General features: G+C 43.5%; 1 protein-coding gene across 4 annotated transcripts in view; it reads right to left on the minus strand.

Moving 5' to 3' along the window:
- The window catches only part of TTC28 (tetratricopeptide repeat domain 28), a 516,699-nt gene that overhangs the window by 483,382 nt on the left and 14,093 nt on the right, over positions 1-19,224 (minus strand). For 2 of the 4 annotated variants that reach the window (XM_048821540.2, XM_048821539.2), the window contains exon 2: positions 1,028-1,306. In XM_048821540.2, the coding sequence (XP_048677497.1) occupies positions 1,028-1,306 (279 nt within the window). Of the gene's footprint in view, positions 1-1,027; positions 1,307-5,744; positions 5,822-19,224 lie in introns of those variants that run through there. The other 2 variants (XM_075120128.1, XM_075120129.1) reach the window with 2 other exon arrangements.

Here is a 19,224-nt window from a genome sequence, read left to right on the forward strand (position 1 = left end):
GATATCAGGGACAGGAATCTTCCTGTGCAGCTGTGAAGGCAGAACTGGCCACTTAGTGCAGCTTAGCACTCAGCCAAGTCAGCGTCTGCCCCCAATCTCCCTGGAGACTGGAAACCCAACTTGAAGATCCCCGGACCTGAACATGAAGAAAAGCAGCCAAAATATCACACCACACATTGTAAAAACAGAAGGAATGCTGAAGGGTGAGATTCAGGAAAGTCAACACTAGATTGATCTATGAAAAATAGAACATAATGCTTTCTCTCAATGGAACACAACAGAAACCCACTGTCAGGCAACACCATTAAATAAAGGCAGTGCTATCTCTGGGAGTCCCTATTTTATAGAAGGGCATCTATTTACCCTTTCTATGACAGATCAACATGTACAGTCATACCTTTCCATTGCTTGTCAGGTCTTACTGAGGACATTGGGACATATGGAATTTCTTAAAAAATTATAAAGAACATACACCAAACAGAACAGCTCTACAAAAACTAAATTTTAAGAAAGGCAGGAGGTGGTGACTTAAGCTGAAGTCCTTCGTTTTCTACTCTAATACCCTGTTACCAACAATCTCTATGCAGTATGTTCCATTCTGCACACTGTTCTCCTGAGGCTTTCAGAGCAAGATACTTCTGGCTGCTGCTGAATGTTTATTAGTGTAAATGTTAAGAGAGATGTCTGATCTTCACACACCATGAATGACATTTGTTTAAAAGGCTGAATCCAAAATCTTCACAATGATCAGCAAAAAAGAATCCTTGCCAGGCAAGCTGAGGAAAAATAGGCCAACGTCTGTTTACACAGAAAATAGTTTAACTCTTAACAGGAAACTCAAATAAGTCAAGTAGCTTTTAACACAGAAAGATTTCTATTCTCCAGAGCCCCCACCAAAGTGAACTGTAAGTAAAGAATGATTTATGTCCATCTCAATTATAACAAAATAATTACAGCCTTAATAATACTGCAGGAGCTGCAACTCCCATAGAAAGTCTCTCACCAGAAGGGAAATGGGCTTTCCTACCTTTGGCCATTTAGGATTTAGGAGTCGTGCTTTGATTGCATCATCCAGTGCCTTGTCGTACTTCTGGATTTTCATGTACGCTGCAGATCGGTTACTGTACAGGATGCAATTCTGAGGGTCAACTCCCAGGGCTTCATTGTACAGCATAATAGCTGTATGAAAATCACCATCATGACAGGCCTGGTTACTCTGACGAACTTTCTCAACAAACTCAACCTTGCTCAACATGGGGCCGTCGGGGCTTCTTCCTCCAAAAGATTTTGATCCAAAGAGAGGAATCTACAGACAGAAAAAGTTATTAACCAAAAGTACTGATTACTTTCACTTTCATATTGTTTTATTAAAGATTTTAAAAGTAGAAGAAACAGTATAATAGAAGATAAAACCATTAACATTTTAGCAATTTAAAATTTGGGACAGGGAATGAGAACTTCTTCCAATTTTTAAATTTGTTATTTATTGGTCATTTTGTACATTTTTTGTACCAGAGGTAACAAAAAACGTTCCCATGAAGCATGATCAGCAAACAATGTCTTCATGATCTCCTAGAAAGACGACTACCTCCTCCAGATATAAGACTAGTTTAAATACAGCTGTCCTACTTGACTATCATTTCAAGCATATTCCCTGGTTAGAGTGGAAGAGGAGTGGTTTGCAGATTGGGAGAGTTTGGTAAATCAATGGGTTTGGCAGATGGGTCAACAAACACAAGTATGTGTGTGAAGATATGTTGAGATGTCATTAAGCAAGTGTGAATATGTGGGCATACTCGTACAGAGAGGTTAGCGAGCAGATGTACACAAGTTAATGCCTATGAAGGGTCCGCACCATGTCAAGAGAAGTTTGAGAGTGAGGGTGGACCAGGATTTATTGCGGACACACCCTAAAGAATCATCCTGTTGACTTGTTCGCTAGTGCTGTAGACTCCCTGCTCTCACAAAGGTCTGACAGTATCGGAAAGCACAGAAGTAAAAGTCTGCAATTACACTGTTTAGCGTCTTTCAATTATAAGCCTATAAGGATGCAAAGCAAGCAGTAGTTTCTCATTCGAAAGGCTATTTTATGTGTTGATAACTTTGTAACAGACATTATGCACACATGGAATATTCAGAGACTATTGTATCAATTGTATAAATGTTATATGTATCTGTATGGGAGAGGTATTCTAAGGGGGAGTTATAGGAATTGCCTGCAGGAACTGAAGTCACTGGGCGTGAGAGTGGAGGGGGGCGTAACCAATGCAAATCTCAATGGAGAAGCCTCATCCCCACAGGAAAAACTTCATCTGCTCATTTAACCAAGCTCAAGAAACCGACAACCAAAGAAAGGAAAACTGTATAAACTGACCAGGCTGATACAGAAAAGGACATCACTCTCACATGATACAAGATTGTCATGATGCTGTGACCAAGAGGAATAGGCCCAGCAGAAAGGGCCTGAAGGACTTTGAAACTCGCCAAAATCCTTGCCAAAAAGATGGATGACTGCCTGGTAAACTAAGACATTCATGTGAGCTGTTTATTGTTTTTCAAGATATATTTTCTCTGCTTTTGTTCTGAATACTTTATGAATGCTGGCTGGTCACTGGTTAACCCTGTGATGATTCCTGAGAAAGAGCAAAGCTGCAGGTGTTGAACTAAACTCAGACCTGCTCAGATAATCACAGTGAAATGCAGCCTAAATCCCCACTCTACGGAAAGTATTGTGGAATTGAGATGTAAGTGCCTTCAAGAAGGCCACAAAGGGGTCAGAGGTGCCTTGAGAACAGAGACAAACTCAACAACTTTGTTTTTTAACAGACATTTTGAAAGTCATCATCCAGAACATGAACTAACACCACCCATTATTCTGTGAACAGACAAACCTTCCTCATTGTTTTTATTTGCATTATTTTCATATAGTTCTGTCTCAACACTGACTCAAAAGCTGTAAAACAAAGTGTTGAATGACCCTATTTCAAAGCAGTCCACCTAGGGAAAACAGTTACTTACCTGTACAGTAAGCATTGTTCTTAGAGATCTGTTGTGCACTGTGACAAAGTTCCTCCTCTGCCTTGGTGGGTCCTGCGCTTATTGGCAGATTTGCTTGCCTCAGAGATCTCAGTTTGGCCACTTTTGCTAGTGGCTCAAACCTGCTGTTCACTCAGCTAACCTCATCACTGGTCAGCATAGGGAAAAGGAAGGAGAACAATCCCCACAGTCTCTGCCAGTCCACCTAATGGGTCGAGGGGCAGGCCAGGGACCTTCCCCTCTGGTGGGACCCACAGTCCAGGTCAACTCCTCCTGTATCCAATAGGGAGTTGGGGGGATGGGGTGAACCCAGGGCCCACCCTCTACTCCAGGTTCCAGCCCAGGGCCCTGTGGATCACTGATGTCTACAGTGTTTCATGTAACACCTGTGTGACAGCTACAACTCCCTTGACTACTTCCCCATGGCCTCCTCCCAACACCTTCTGTATCCTGACCACAAGACCTTCCTCCTGATGCCAGACAGCGTTTGTACTCCTCAGTCCTCCAGCAGCACACCCTCTCACTCTCAGCTCCTTGCGTGCCCCTCACTGACTGAAGTGAGGTCCTTTTTAAACCAGGTGCCCTGATTAGCCTGCCTTAATTGATTCTAGCAGCTTCTTAATCAGCTCCAGGTGTCCTAATTAGCCTGTCTGCCTTAATTGGTTCCAGCAAGTTCCTGATTGTTCTGGAACTGCCCTTATTACCTTACCCAGGGAAAAGGGCCCTGCTTAACCTGGGGCTAAAATATCTTCCCAACTGAGGACTGTCTTAAAACCTATTTAAAATGGATTAATAAAAAACTCAATGCTTTTTAACACACACACACACACACACACACACACACACACACACAATCACTCTCCTGTAGCTATCTGGCCCAACCCTGTCACAGCACATATACATTCCACAGCAGGTGTATGCACACCCAAGTCAGATATTTACCAGCAGTTCCAGTAGATAGGAGGAGGAGAGCAGGGGCTCATGCACTCTCAGATGATGGCATAAAAGGGATGAGTCTGCTGCCTCCCTCTCCTTTCCTTTGCACCACTGTACATAATGTCTGAAGTAGTAAGGAAGGGGGAGGGTCATGGAACGTTTATGTGCACAACACATCTCTAAGAACAATGTGTGCTGTACAGGGAGTGGAGTCTCCATCACTGACAATTATTAAATCAAGATTGGATGTTTTTTCTAAAAGATCTGCTCTAGGAATTATTTTGGGGCAATTCTATGGCCTGTGGTTATATAGGATGTCAAACTAGATCACAATAGCCCCTTCTGACCTTGGAATCTATGAATCTGGATAAGTAACCACTTTTTTCTCCTTTGAGTAATTGTGCACACATATATTCCACTGCAGGTGATTCATCAGCAGTTCCCTTACAGGTGGAGGGGCTTCTGGTCATCTGAACAGAGACTGTAACACTGACTTGCCAAAGCTGGCATCATCACAAGAGGCATGAGTGATGGCATAATGTGTGGAAAAGATATGTACACGTGACCATGTTACTACTTTGCAGTATCTGCTATCAGAATATTGCTCAGAAAAGCTGATGAAAGTGGACTGAGCCCTGGTGAAGTGAGCCATTTTTCTCAGTAGAGGAGAGACTTTAGCATAGCTTAATGTACTCAAAAAATCCCAATGTGAAATTCTCTGAGCTGACACTGATTGACCTCTAACAGTCTCAGCACAGGCTACAAAAAGCCTGGGAGAGCCTCCAAAGAATCTAGTGCAGTCGAAAAAGGCGGTCAAATCTCCATGAACATCTAAGCTATGAAGTCTTTCTTCAGCTTTGAAAGAATGGGGTTTCAAGAAGACGACTAGAAGATCAATAGTTTGGTTCTGATGGAAAGCTACCTTGCACATAAAACTGGGGGTGTCACAGGCCTGACACACACATCAAAGCTCTATCACATTAATATGGAGTATAACTTCTTGTGGTGACCAAAGAGTTGACCTGCAGTTGAACAAGATGGGGCCCCCAGCCTTTGGTAGGTGCATCCGTTACCAGAGCCACAGTCAATCTGGTGCAGTAACTGCAGCAGTACATATATGCACACAATCACTCGAAGGAAAATCACATTATTTGCCTCTGGGCTAGTGTCAAATCTCAACATTAAAGACTGAAGGGAACTGTTTTTCAGGCTTTGGTGGATGGGATTAACCCTGTATTAACAAATTCCAACATGAATCATAGATAGATTGTTTTTTGTATGGTAACATTAGCTACATTTAATCAATGTACTGGCTGCCTGGGGCTGCTGCCATGGAGACATACCCAAACTGCAAGTTCAAGAAAACATTAATACATTCTCTTCCTTGTTTCCCAATTTATAAGCTGGGGTCTCCCCTTCCCATCAACAATTCACAGTTCAGCATGAAGTGTTGCTCTGCACAGGACAAAATGAAGTGTCGGTATCTGAACTGTTCTCATTGATCATCTTTATATAAACCTTTGGGAAAAATCAGACACTTCTTTAAGTGAGGGTTTGGATATATGGAGGTGTCACTGGACAAGTGACTTCCTCGGTTAGACATAATCAAGAGAAAATTTTTGAACATAATTCAAATAAATTGTATTTTTCTGGAAATATTCCCCATTAACTAAAAACCAATTACAAGGAGAAAAGAGGAACACGCTGCTTAATTTTAAGACAAAAATATGGCCAAGTTGCATGTATTCTGAAGACAAACAATTACCCTTCACCTGTTTAAGAGCAGAGCAAGGATGTCCTCACACCAAACTGAAATCCATCAGAACTTCTGAGTGCTCTCACAATAAACCACATTATCTTGTAGGTCTGATGCACCTAAGGATGCTGTAAGGGGAGGGAGGTTCACAATTCAAAACCAGTGGAACACTACCAACATGTCCATGAAGGTAACCCTTGTCCCAGAGATTGGAATTAAGCAGTTAATAGTCCCCAAACCCAGCAATTACCTCTTTTATCATCCACAGAACATGACACATTCATCTGCCAGATCTGCAACAGCCAGAGAAATGCCTCTTCACTAAGACATTGTTAACCTCAATAAGCACAAGGGAGAGAATCCCCCAGTTCATCTAGCCACTGACTACTGCTTACTATAGCCTCTTTGCCATATCACAAAAACGACCCAGGACCAACATTCATCACTCCAGCAGAGGCTACCATCAACCCCAAAGACAGGTCAAGCATTCCCTTAAAAACACTGATGTCTTAACATGAAAGATTACTTGATACTCCAGAACAACTTCTGTCTAAAATACGCACCGGCAGCTCCTTCCTAAGTGCATTAAGCAATGTTCACTTCCCATAGCCTGCAGTTCCAAACACAAGGAACCCTCCCACTGAAATCCACAGTGAATGCAGAGAACTTTGACTGGGATAATTGCTACCAGCTGAACAGAGGGGCTGCAATTTACCATTAGAAAACATCACATACAGCAGCTCTGGAAAAAGGAAGCAAGTCCAATAGTACTGATGACAACTTTATTAATGTTACTAAATACATGGAATAAGCAGACTAAAAGTCCTGGAGAAATGATTGAAGGCCCAAAAACTGATCTGTATTTTTCAGTTTATACACCTGTTTTCAGATTAATTTAAATTTTTTTATAGGTGGTTTCTTTTCCAAAAACCAAATGAGTCACTGTGGCCTTTCCAGATAGTGGCAAGGTCTGCATTCAAAAGGAAGGGTCATGACTTCCTAGCCAGACAGAGGTGGTAAAAGGCTGACTGGGCCATAGTTGCAATGTGATCATCATACAGCAGCTGGGAGGGGGCCGCTAAAGCCCCCCATGAAAAAAACCTACTAAAAGCGGACATACTCCCTCAAAGGGACTGATGTTACCTCTACCATTTCCTCCAGCTGCTTCCCCAATCCACATCATCACGTCATTTTTGTCTGGGTTGCACTGCAGCCAGCTCACTCTTATCCATGTCCCAATTTCAGCCAGATTCTGGCTGAGGCTCTAAAATGGATTATCCAAGTCGAATGAGACAAAGACACACAGATGGTTGTCAGGATACAGACAACACTGCATTCCATGCCTCCTTTCTATCACTCCTAACAGCCCCATCTACACCTTGAACAGGAGAGGTAACAGAATGTCACCCTGTGGGACTGCACAATTGACAGCCCTTTGCAAAGAAGAGCAATTGCTCATGACTATCTGCTGCTCTACCTCTCTGAAAAAAAAGAGCAAAGTAATAAAACGGAAGCCTTCTCCACACCTACCAGGGTCCACTGGCAAGTCAGCAACACCTCATGATCAGTGGTTTCATAGACAGCTGTCAGATCTAGTATCACCAGCATGGACACCTGACCTTCATCCATCACCCAGAGGAGACTGACTACTGCAGTCTCTCTCTGCCAAAGCCCGGCCTATACCCACTAATAAAGATCAAGGAGATCAAAGGCATTCAGGAGGCTGTGAGCATGGTCTTACCACAGCCTTCTCCAAAATCTTACAATGAATGGACAGTGTGAGACTGGTCAATAATTAACTACATTCTTAAGTGTCAAGTGATGACTGCTTGAACAAAGCATGCACTAATTCTTCTTCCTAAACAAGAGGCAGCCTGCCCTTATTGAGGGGCAAACAAGGGACCCAATATTCCACACTGGCCTCCACCAAGAAGGAAACAGATCCAAAAGCTCTCTCACCATTTGCATTACCTCAGTGAGAATCACTGCCTGAAACTCTAGCATACAAGACGAGGCCCTTATTCCCTCAAGACCATGTTCTGCCACCAGGGAAGCAGAGAGCTTATCCTTAACCTGAAATCCTGTCTGCAAAACAAAAGAAATTTCCTCAGCAGGAAGGAGTCAGACCTGCTAAGACTGTCTGGGTCTACAACCCGAAACAAACCTGCTGTCCAAGATTTTCCACATACTATGCAGAAAAGGGGCTGGTTTTTTTTGGCACCTCCCAGACACCCACTGCATATTTCCCTTCACCTTGACATTTGTTATACTACATTCATTCTCTCTGACCAGAAAAAGATTAGTTTTTTTCTTGTTTGTTCAGATAAAACAGATCTACTGTAGTACAGCAAATGCATACAGCAGGGTTTCTGGTTTTGAAGAACTACAAAACTAGCTTTCTTTAACTAATCCATTGCAACTGTAATATCACAGACAATCTTTTGCACTGACCTTCCCCTCTAAGGAACTGAATCCATTCTATCTTGCTAAATACTGTGGATTCTTATCACATGTGGTGGGGGGTGAGAGAGAGAGAGAGAGAGAGCGAGCGCGCAGTGTAGTTTGAAAGAGAATCCATAACATCTTATCCACTAGTCACAGGCAATAAACAGGGAGACACTCCTTAGAGTAAAAAACACAGGATTTGGGTTTATCAGCAGAAAGCCTGGGTGTATTCTTCAGGCCCGATTCCATCATTAAGCCTACAGCATACATCATCAAGAAAGCAAATCAGCTGCTTGAATGAAGAGGGGAGGAGGGCCCTCACTCTGTTTAACCTGACTAAATGTGAAGCAGTACTGAGACTTAGCCATGGTGGGCCCTGCTTCACTCTAACTCTGGTCATAATACAAACAATCTCAAAGGACACAAGATTTCAGACAAGCTACATCTATTTCTCAATTGTCTCTTTAACAGTGTTCTCTTAAATAAGAAGTGTCATTCTCTGGTTTGTTACAGAAAAAGGTGGGGAGAGAGGTGATGAAACAACGTAGGTCAGTGAAATTCCACATCTGTGATCATTTGACCTTAAGTGGTAACAGATTGGGAGTTCCAGAATTCCTCTTCAACTAAAATAGTGTTCAATTAAAAAAAAATAAAGCCCCACACACCTGCCAAGACATTTATAACAGCTGTATTTTAGCAAGTTCCCAATTATAAGTGTTAAAACTGTTTTCAGCAGAGAACTATGGCCAGCTGTGAAATGACAACTAGATTTCATTCAAAGCTTAATAGGATTACTCTGAAGAAGCCATCTTCAGCTCTGCATAATTCACAGCATATACCACTTTCATTCTCATCACCTCCATCCAACCACAACAAGGAGGACAGATGCATTTAGTATCAGAGGACTATCTGCTTCGGAGCATCCTTGTTAACCTATTACAAAGTTGCTCAGTATTCCTCCAGCACAGGAAATCAGGCACTGCAGACTTCATCAGGCTGAACCTCAGGAAGTTTAAGGCATTCAAAAAGCAAAATACAAATTGTACCTACAGATCAGTAACCATTATTTATCATTAGGTATGCCACAGCAACTCAAATTGAAACCTTGGTTTTGATCACAGATTTCAGCAACCATTTAATTCTGTCCTTCCCTCTAGAGAAAGTAGAGAAATCTCAGACACACCCAAAAGAAATTAATCTTAATTAACAATGTTTTGCATTTACAGAGCAACCTTTCATCCAAAGTACCTCAACAAACTATTAAAACATTATGGACAACAATCATCCTGTTAGCGAGGCAAATATCATTAGACTCATGTAGTAAGATGAGACCCTGAAACATAAACCCTTATTATCAGGTTTCAGAGTAACAGCCGTGTTAGTCTGTATTCGCAAAAAGAAAAGGAGTACTTGTAGCACCTTAGAGACTAACCAATTTATTTGAGCATGAGCTTTCGTGAGCTACAGCTCACTTCATCAGATGTATCCCGTGGAAACTGCAGCAGACTTTATATATACACAGAGAATATGAAACAATACCTCCTCCCACCCCACTGTCCTGCTGGTAATAGCTTATCTAAAGTGATCATCAGGTGGGCCATTTCCAGCACAAATCCAGGTTTTCTCACCCTCCACCCCCCCCCCACAAATTCACTCTCCTGCTGGTGCTAGCCCATCCAAAGTGACAACTCTTTACATAATCAAGTCGGGCTATTTCCTGCATAAATCCAGGTTCTCTCACATCCCCCCCCACCACCATACACACACAAACTCACTCTCCTGCTGGTAATAGCTCATCTAAACTGACCACTCTCCAAGTTTAAATCCAAGTTAAACCAGACCATGGGGGGGGGGGGGGGGTAGGAAAAAACAAGAGGAAACAGGCTACCTTGCATAATGACTTAGCCACTCCCAGTCTCTATTTAAGCCTAAATTAATAGTATCCAATTTGCAAATGAATTCCAATTCAGCAGTTTCTCGCTGGAGTCTGGATTTGAAGTTTTTTTGTTTTAAGATAGCGACCTTCATGTCTGTGATTGTGTGACCAGAGAGATTGAAGTGTTCTCCGACTGGTTTATGAATGTTATAATTCTTGACATCTGATTTGTGTCCATTTATTCTTTTACGTAGAGACTGTCCAGTTTGACCAATGTACATGGCAGAGGGGCATTGCTGGCACATGATGGCATATATCACACTGGTGGATGTGCAGGTGAACGAGCCTCTGATAGTGTGGCTAATAGCCTAATAACACAGGGCCTAATAACATCAGCCACACTATCAGAGGCTCGTTCACCTGCACATCCACCAATGTGATATATGCCATCATGTGCCAGCAATGCCCCTCTGCCATGTACATTGGTCAAACTGGACAGTCTCTACGTAAAAGAATAAATGGACACAAATCAGATGTCAAGAATTATAACATTCATAAACCAGTCGGAGAACACTTCAATCTCTCTGGTCACACAATCACAGACATGAAGGTCGCTATCTTAAAACAAAAAAAACTTCAAATCCAGACTCCAGCGAGAAACTGCTGAATTGGAATTCATTTGCAAATTGGATACTATTGATTTAGGCTTAAATAGAGACTGGGAGTGGCTAAGTCATTATGCAAGGTAGCCTGTTTCCTCTTGTTTTTTCCTACCCCCCCCCCCCATGGTCTGGTTTAACTTGGATTTAAACTTGGAGAGTGGTCAGTTTAGATGAGCTATTACCAGCAGGAGAGTGAGTTTGTGTTTGTATGGGGGTGGGGGGGATGTGAAAAAACCTGGATTTATGCAGGAAATAGCCCGACTTGATTATGTAAAGAGTTGTCACTTTGGATGGGCTAGCACCAGCAGGAGAGTGAATTTGTGGGGGGGGGTGGAGGGTGAGAAAACCTGGATTTGTGCTGGAAATGGCCCACCTGATGATCACTTTAGATAAGCTATTACCAGCAGGACAGTGGGGTGGGAGGAGGTATTGTTTCATATTCTCTGTGTATATATAAAGTCTGCTGCAGTTTCCACGGGATACATCTGATGAAGTGAGCTGTAGCTCACGAAAGCTCATGCTCAAATAAATTGGTTAGTCTCTAAGGTGCTACAAGTACTCCTTTCCTTATTATCAGAGGCTGATATGAGGCCTAAGGCCTGAACTAAAGTAATGGTCAAGACTTTGCTAACATAAAGCAAAGTTAAGCTGTGAGCCAAAAGGTACTGGACACTAGAGATATCAGAACACTCCAATACTTGGACATTCACATACATAACAAGGAACAAGCTGACCCACCCCAAAGACAGGGGCAAAAGGGTAATATGATGGATAAGAGTTGTTTTGTTCGAACCAACATGTTCAAGGTGAGAGGCCGCACCTTACTGTGTAGAGGGGTTGCACATCAATACGTTAGGAGTGATGTGTAACTTGTTTGTACCTGTGGATAAGATGCATCCCTGGAGCGGTGTCTTTGTCTGGCCTAGGGGGCAATAGAGTGTCCCGACACTGACTGAGCTGTGTCCATTGTCAGGGAGCACATATGTATGAGCAGAACTGTAGACATCTGATCAAGGAAGCTACTGTTTCATTTGACAATAAACCTGTCCAGGTGCCTTTGTACTTTACTGGAGTCTGTAGTCATTGGGGGTTCTCTCAGGGTCTGCTGTGTCAACTATCTGCGCAGAGCCAGGGCAGCACACAGAGGGAACACAAGCACAAAGCTGACTGTTATCAGCATTGGATAGAGCAGAGCACCACAGTGGTGGCGTCTGACAACAGAAAAAAGCGAGGCACAGAGATGCCTACTTTTTCCCAAGATCACAAAAGTGAGTCAGTAACACAACAAGAAAGAGAATCCAGGCATCCTGATTTCCAGTCCATATATCATAGGTTCTGTATTTAATATACTGTAAAGCTGAATAATCATAAGAAAAAAAATTAGATTCATGATAAAGGAAACTATTATGATAGACTCTGGTACATGTTAAAATTTAATCCCTGCTGTCAGGTGAACTACGGATGGCAGCAGAATGTCATCAGGTGCATGAGAGAATCACAGAGGAAAGCTGAGTAGTTCTGATACCCAAACCATGAATAAGAGGGCATTATTACAACCATCAGAGGTACTGCAACAACACGCAAGTATTCATTACAAAACCATTCCTTTTTACTATTTGCACATAGCGTTCTTTACAGTCACTATGGGGGAGCTGGTAGCAATCCCTATATTTATGCCACCCAATACTTTCTATTAAAAGGATTCTTGCAACCTTGAGAAATTCTCACTTCTCCATTGTCTACAGAAATGCTTTTCTATTCAAATCTAGCTAAAACAGAAACTGTTAAATTCTATTTCCCTTCTCTCACTTGCATTACTCAGAAAAAGTGTGGCAATAAGGGGAAAAAAAAAAAAATCAATGAGCTTCCAAGGTCAGGCACATGCCAGTGCCAAAGCTTCAGCAACACCACCAGCAGAGTGTATTGGGAACAACTGGGAACTGTCAGAGCAGAGGTTGAGGTAGAGAAAAGAGTCAGAATAAGGCATAGCAAAGAGCTGGAGCTCCCCAAACTCCAGGGCTGTGGGCAGGAGGAGGAGGAGGAGGAGAGAGATGGCCCAGGCTCACCACCACCACCCCGTGAATCCAACACATGGGGCCAGCAGGCAATTCCCCCTCTAGATGGAACACATGGGGCAGGAGCTTCCCCAACTTCCACCGAAACATCGACCCAGCAACCCATTCCCACCTCTGGGAAAACAGCCTTCTCCTGCCACCAGCTAATGTTAGTCCTGAGCTTAAGTAGTAGGAGTCATCTATGCTGAAATGCAGGGTCAAACATTGCTAATGATTCAGGATGGGGGAAGGAATTGTTACTTTTGCACAATTTGCTCATACTTTTTAAAAAAAAAAAAAGAGAAAAAAACCTAGGAATTACAAGCACACAAAACTATGTTAGAAGAATGTTTAGCTTCTAAAGTCAAGTACTCAAAGTAGGATTTTATGTATACAGAATATTTAACAAAGTGGAAGATATACTAAAGTAAGAGTGTGTTTAAAGGCAGAAAGGTTCGACTTTCAGAGGAGAAGGCAGCCTTAGAAAAATTCCTACCAGGGAGCAGGTTCCCCTGGAAATCCAGCAACACAAATGACAAGAGATAATATAGCAAATCCAATTAAACAAAAAGCAGAGGATCACAAGAAACAGACATGATACAGGAATCTGGAAACACTGCATAGACAGAATGTTCAATTTCTCTAAGAACTTTGAATCACATACCTGAGAACTGAACCTTTTGTCCATAAGCCACCTCAAATGCAACTATAATACAGTAGTTTAAACAAATACCCCCTCTATAGATCAAATTTTGCTGGCAAGTCCATAATTATAACTGAAAGACTGTCAAAACCCTTTCTTTAACCTCTTCACTTCCACAAAAAAGATCTTAATACCTTAAGAATGCCATGTAGGGGGGTTGCATATTTTACATCTACTGAAATACTTCCTAAGATACTCATTAAAATATCAGAAAAAACATGACATGAAAGGAAAAAGGCAAAACAGGGAAAACTAGCATTACAGGACACTGAAAAACAGTACAGTGACATTTACTCACTCTAAATATATGTTACCAAAAACAACTCAAATATATAATTGAAAGTTGCACTCTCTGAAGAATAACTCTGCAATATATCATACTGTACAGTTTCCTCTCCAACATTATTACTAGATTTATCTAACGTTTTCATTTCTTCGCCTAAATTGGAAAGGTCTGCTTTTATAAAAAGTCTTGTGTTTTCCTATTCCAAACTCTGGAGGGTAATTGTTTTTTAAAAGAAAGTGCCTGGGACAAAAGTCCAAGAACAAACAAAGAATCTGGAGTCCCTCCCAATAACTTCCATAGGCCTTAGAGCCAATACATTTTCTACAGCCAGTTCTCCACTTCTGAGCAGATATCAAATCTTGCCAAGCCACACACATCCTTCACCCAATCAGAGTATGAGTTTTTACAGGAATAGCGTAGCAAGAGGTGACAAGCCATTGAAACTGTATGTTTAACAATATGAAATCCTAGCTCTATTTCCCAGCCCACTGTGGCATCTGCTCAAATGAAGAACAGCAATTGCTTTAATCTGGATTTCTTCTTAGAAAATTATTATAAAATATTATACAGACAGCATGTCACCATATCTCCAAAACAGGTAGGTTTTCATAAGCGAACAGGACAGCTTTTAATAAAATATATACCAAAATACCCGAAAGTTACCCTTTTTCTGTCTTGAGAATAGGACCCACCAGATCTTAAAGACACCACATACTCACTTCAAGCTCGTTCCCAAAATGCATAAGGTATTGGAAGCAGTGCTTTTTTATACATACAAGTTCAATGAGGGATTTTTTGATGCTCATGAAAATCTATTTCTACACCTAAAAATATAAACTGTGATTTACCTAAAAATAGAAATACCTTAAATCAGAAGAAATACCTAAAACAGAAAGCCCTACCCATAAATTACAGGCCTGTACTGCTTTGAAAGAAAAAAACATTTTGAAACTGGATTTTCAGATTGGGAAGCTCATTTGTAAATGTAACTTCTTCCCTAATGGATTAAAAATCAGAACCAACAAAATTTAGCTTTTATGGGAGGGCACATACTAGAGTAGAGTGGGAATCTTCTGTCACCATATTTTGGAGACAGAAAATCCAGTTTCTGCAAAAATCAAAGTGACATTTTGTTTCATGTCAGGCTGACTTGAAATGTTTTTGGTCTGTTGAACTGAATCTAATGTCTAATTTCAAGTCAGTTTATTATTAATCTTTGTTTGCCTGAGCTGCCAAAGGGCCTCATGCCCCGCAGTATCCTCTTCGGGCCAAACTCTCTGGCTGCATTGTATCTCTTGAGGTGTCTCCTCTGATTGAGCAGCTGTGACGCAACAGGGCAGTCACATGACCACCGTACATCCCGTAAGGTTTAGGCCTGGTCTACACTATAAGTTTAGGTCGAATTTAGCAGTATTATCTTGATTTAACCCTGCACCCATCCACACGACGAAGCCCTTTTTTTCCAGACTTAAAGGGCTCTTAAAATCGATTTCTTTACTCCACCCCCAACAAGGGGATTAGCGCTGAAATCGGCCTTGCCGGGTCAAATTTGGGGTACTGTGGACGCAATTCAACGGTATTGGCCTCCGGGAGCTATCCCAGAGTGCTCAGTTGTGACCGCTCTGGACAGCACTCTCAACTTGGATGCACTGGCCAGGTAGACAGGAAAAGGCCCGCGAACTTTTGAATCTCATTTCCTGTTTGGCCAGTGTGGTGAGCTCACCTGCACAGGTCACCATGCAGAGCTCATCATCATCAGGAGACCATGCAGTCCCAGAATCGCCGAAGAGCTCCAGCATGGACCGAACGGGAGGTACGGGATCTGATCGCTCTATGGGGAGATAAATCCATGCTGGCAGAACTCCGTTCGAAAATACGAAATCCCAAAATATTTGAAAAAAAATCTCCAATGGCATGAAGGACAGAGACCATAACAGGGACCCGAAGCAGTGCCGCGTGAAAATTAAGGAGCTCAGGCAAGCCTACCAAAAAACCAGAGAGGCAAACGGCCACTCCAGTTCACAGTCTCAGACATGCCACTTCTATGATGAGCTGCATGCCATTCTAGGGGATGCAGCCACCACTATCCCAACCCTGTGCTTGACTCCGTCCAAGGAGCGGGATGCAACACAGAAGCGGGTTTTGGGGGCGAGGAAAATGATGATGAGAAGGAGGTTGTAGATAGCTCACACCAAGGAAGCAGAAAAACCAGTTTCCCCAACAGCCAGGATCTGTTTCTCACACTGGACCTGGACCAGGTACCCCCCAAGCCCACCCAAGGCGGGTTCCCGGACCCGCCAGGCGGAGAAGAGACCTCTGGCGAGTGTACCTTTGTAAATATTATACATTGTTTAAAAGCAAGCGTGTTTAATGATTAATTTGCCCTGGCATTCGCGGCCAGTACAGCTACTGGAAAAGTCTGTTAACGTGTCTGGGGATGGAGGGGAAATCCTCCAGGGACATCTCCATAAAGCTCTGCTGGATGTACTCCCAAAGCCTTTGCAAAAGGTTTCTGGGGAGGGCAACCTTATTCCGTCCTCCATGGTAGGACACTTTACCATGCCAGGTCAATAGCATGTAATCGGGAATCACGGCAGAACAAAGCATTGCAGCGTATGGTGCCGGTGTTTGCTGGCATTCAAACATCTGTTCTTTATCTCTCTGTGTTACCCTCCGGAGAGTGATATCATTCATGGTTACCTGGTTCAAATAGGGTGGTTTTAGTAAGTGGACATTCAGAGGTGCCCATTCCTGCTGGGCTGTTTGCCTGTGGCTGAACAGAAATGTTTCCTGCTGTTAGCCACGTGGAGGGGGGAGGGGTGAAGCCATCATCCCAGAGAATTGCGTGGAGGCAGACAATCTCAGAGTGCAGGAAAACACAATATGACCGTGAGGAGAGGTGGTAGGCTGAAGATGGTAGATGGCATCAGCTTGCTGAAAGGAGGCAGGAGCCAATGCTCAGGCTGCTGGAGGATGAAACTCATATGCTCCAGCGTATGGTTGAGCTGCAGGAAAGGCAGCAGGAGCACAGACCGCCTCTACAGTCCCTGTGTAACCAACCACCCTCCTTCCCAAGTTCCATAGCCTCCTCACCCAGACGCCCAAGAACGTGGTGGGGGGGCCTCCAGGCACCCAGCCACTCCACCCCAGAGGATTGCCCAAGCAATAGAAGGCTGGCATTCAATAAGTTTTAAAGTGTTGTGTGGCCTTGTACTTTCCTCCTCCACCACCCCTTCTGGGCTACCTTGGCAGTTATCCCCCTATTTGTGTGATGAATTAATAAAGAATGCATGAATGTGAAGCAACAATGACTTTATTGCCTCTGCAAGTGGTGATCAAAGGGGGAGGGGAAGGTGCTTAGCTTACAGGGAAGTAGAGTGAAATCACTTGGAGGGTTTCCCCATCAAAAAGAAACAAACAGAACTTTCACACCATAGCCTGGCCATTCCTGAAACTGGTTTTCAAAGATCCTCTGATAAGCACGGTGCCCTCCTGTCCTCTTCTAACCGTCCTGGTGTCTGGCTGCCCGTAAGCAGTGGCCAGGCGATTTGCCTCAACCTCCCACCCCACCATAAACATCTCCCCCTTACTCTCACAGATATTGTGGAGCGCACAGCAAGCAGTAATAACAATAGGAATATTGGTTTTGCTGAGGTCTACGCAAGTCAGTAAACTGCGCCAGCACGCTTTTAAACACCCAAATTCACATTCTACCACCATTCTGCACTTGCTCAGCCTATAGTTGAACAGCTCCTGACTACTGTCCAGGGTGCCTGTGTATGGCTTCATGAGCCATAGTATTAAGGGGTAGGCTGAGTCCCCAAGGATAACTACAGGCATTTCAACCTCCCCAACGTTATTTTCTAGTCTGGGAAGTAAGTCCTTGCTGCAGCTGTTGAAACAGACCAGAGTTCCTGAAGATGCGAGCGTCATGTACCTTTCCCGGCCATCCCACGTTGATGATGGTGAAACGTCCCTTATGATCCAGCAATTCTTACAGCACCATTGAAATGTACCCCTTGCAGTTTATGTACTCGCCGCCTTGGTGCTCCGGTGCCAAGATAGGGATATGGGTTCCGTCTATGGCCCCACCACAGTTAGGGAATCCCATTGCAGCAAAACCATCCACTATGACCTGCACATTTCCCAGACTCACTACCCTTGATATCAGCAGGTCTTTGATTGTGTTGGCTACTTGCATCACAGCAGCCCCAACAGTAGATTTGCCCACTCCAAATTAATTTCCGACTGACCAGTAGCTATGTGACATTGCAAGCTTCCACAGGGCTATTGCCACTCGCTTCTTAACTGAGGGCTGCTCTCATCTTGGTATTCTTGTGCCTCAGGGCAGGGGAAAGCAAGTCACAAAGTTCCATGAAAGTGCCCTTACACACGCGAAAGTTTCGAAGCCACTGGGAATCGTCCCAGACCTGCAACACTATGCGGTCCCACCAGTCTGTGCTTGTTTCCTGGGCCCAGAATTGGCGTTCCACACCATGAACCTGCCCAGTTGACACCATGATGTGCACACTGCAGGGGCCTGTACTTTGTGAAAAGTCTATGTCCATGTCCTCATCACTCTCATCACCACACTGCAGTCGCCTCCTTCTCTCCTGGTTTTGCTTTATTAGAGGTTATGATTCTGCATATTCTGCTGGATAATGCATGTGGTGTTTATAGTGCTCATAATTGCCACGGTGATCTGAGCGGGCTCCATGTTCCCAGTGCTATGGCATCTGCGCTGAAAAAAGGTGTGAAACGATTGTCTGCCATTGCTCTGACAGAGGGAGGGGGCGACAGACAACATGGTTTACAGGGTTGGCTTACAGGGAATTAAAATTAACAAAGGGGGTGGCTTTGCATCAAGGAGAAACAGAATGGCCCCCTCAAGGATAGAACTCAAAACCCTGGGTTTAAGCAGGCCGTTGATTTCATGGCGGGAGGGAGGAAGGGAGGAGAAAATGAATACAAAACAAATCTGGTCTATTTCTTGTTTTGATCCACTTCATCTATCTTTATACATCTTTCTGGCAGCAGACGGTGCAGTACGACTGCTGGCCATCATCATCTCCTGGCTGCTCATTAGAAGACAGTGCATTAGGACTGCCGGCAAGACTGAATTGCCATGAGATGAAACTTAAAAGGGAAATGACCTGGCTGAGTCACTCCCATGTTTGCCCAGACGCCCTTGACCGACCTCACCAAGGTTGGATAAAAGAGCACCCTGGAGTACAGCGATGATGGCTACCAGTCATACTGCACTGTCTGCTGCCAAAAGGCAATGAGCTGCTGCTGTGTAGCAATGCAGTACCACATCTGCCAGCAACCAGGAGACATACAGTGACGGTTAGCTGAGCGGGCTCCATGCTTGCCGTGGTATGGCGTCTGCACGGGTAACCCAGGAAAAAAGGCGTGAAACGATTGTCTGCCGTTGCTTTCACAGAGGGAGCGAAGGGGTTGCCTGACGATA

Source organism: Caretta caretta, chromosome 15 (assembly GCF_965140235.1).
Source record: "Caretta caretta isolate rCarCar2 chromosome 15, rCarCar1.hap1, whole genome shotgun sequence".
NCBI lineage: Eukaryota > Metazoa > Chordata > Testudines > Cheloniidae > Caretta > Caretta caretta.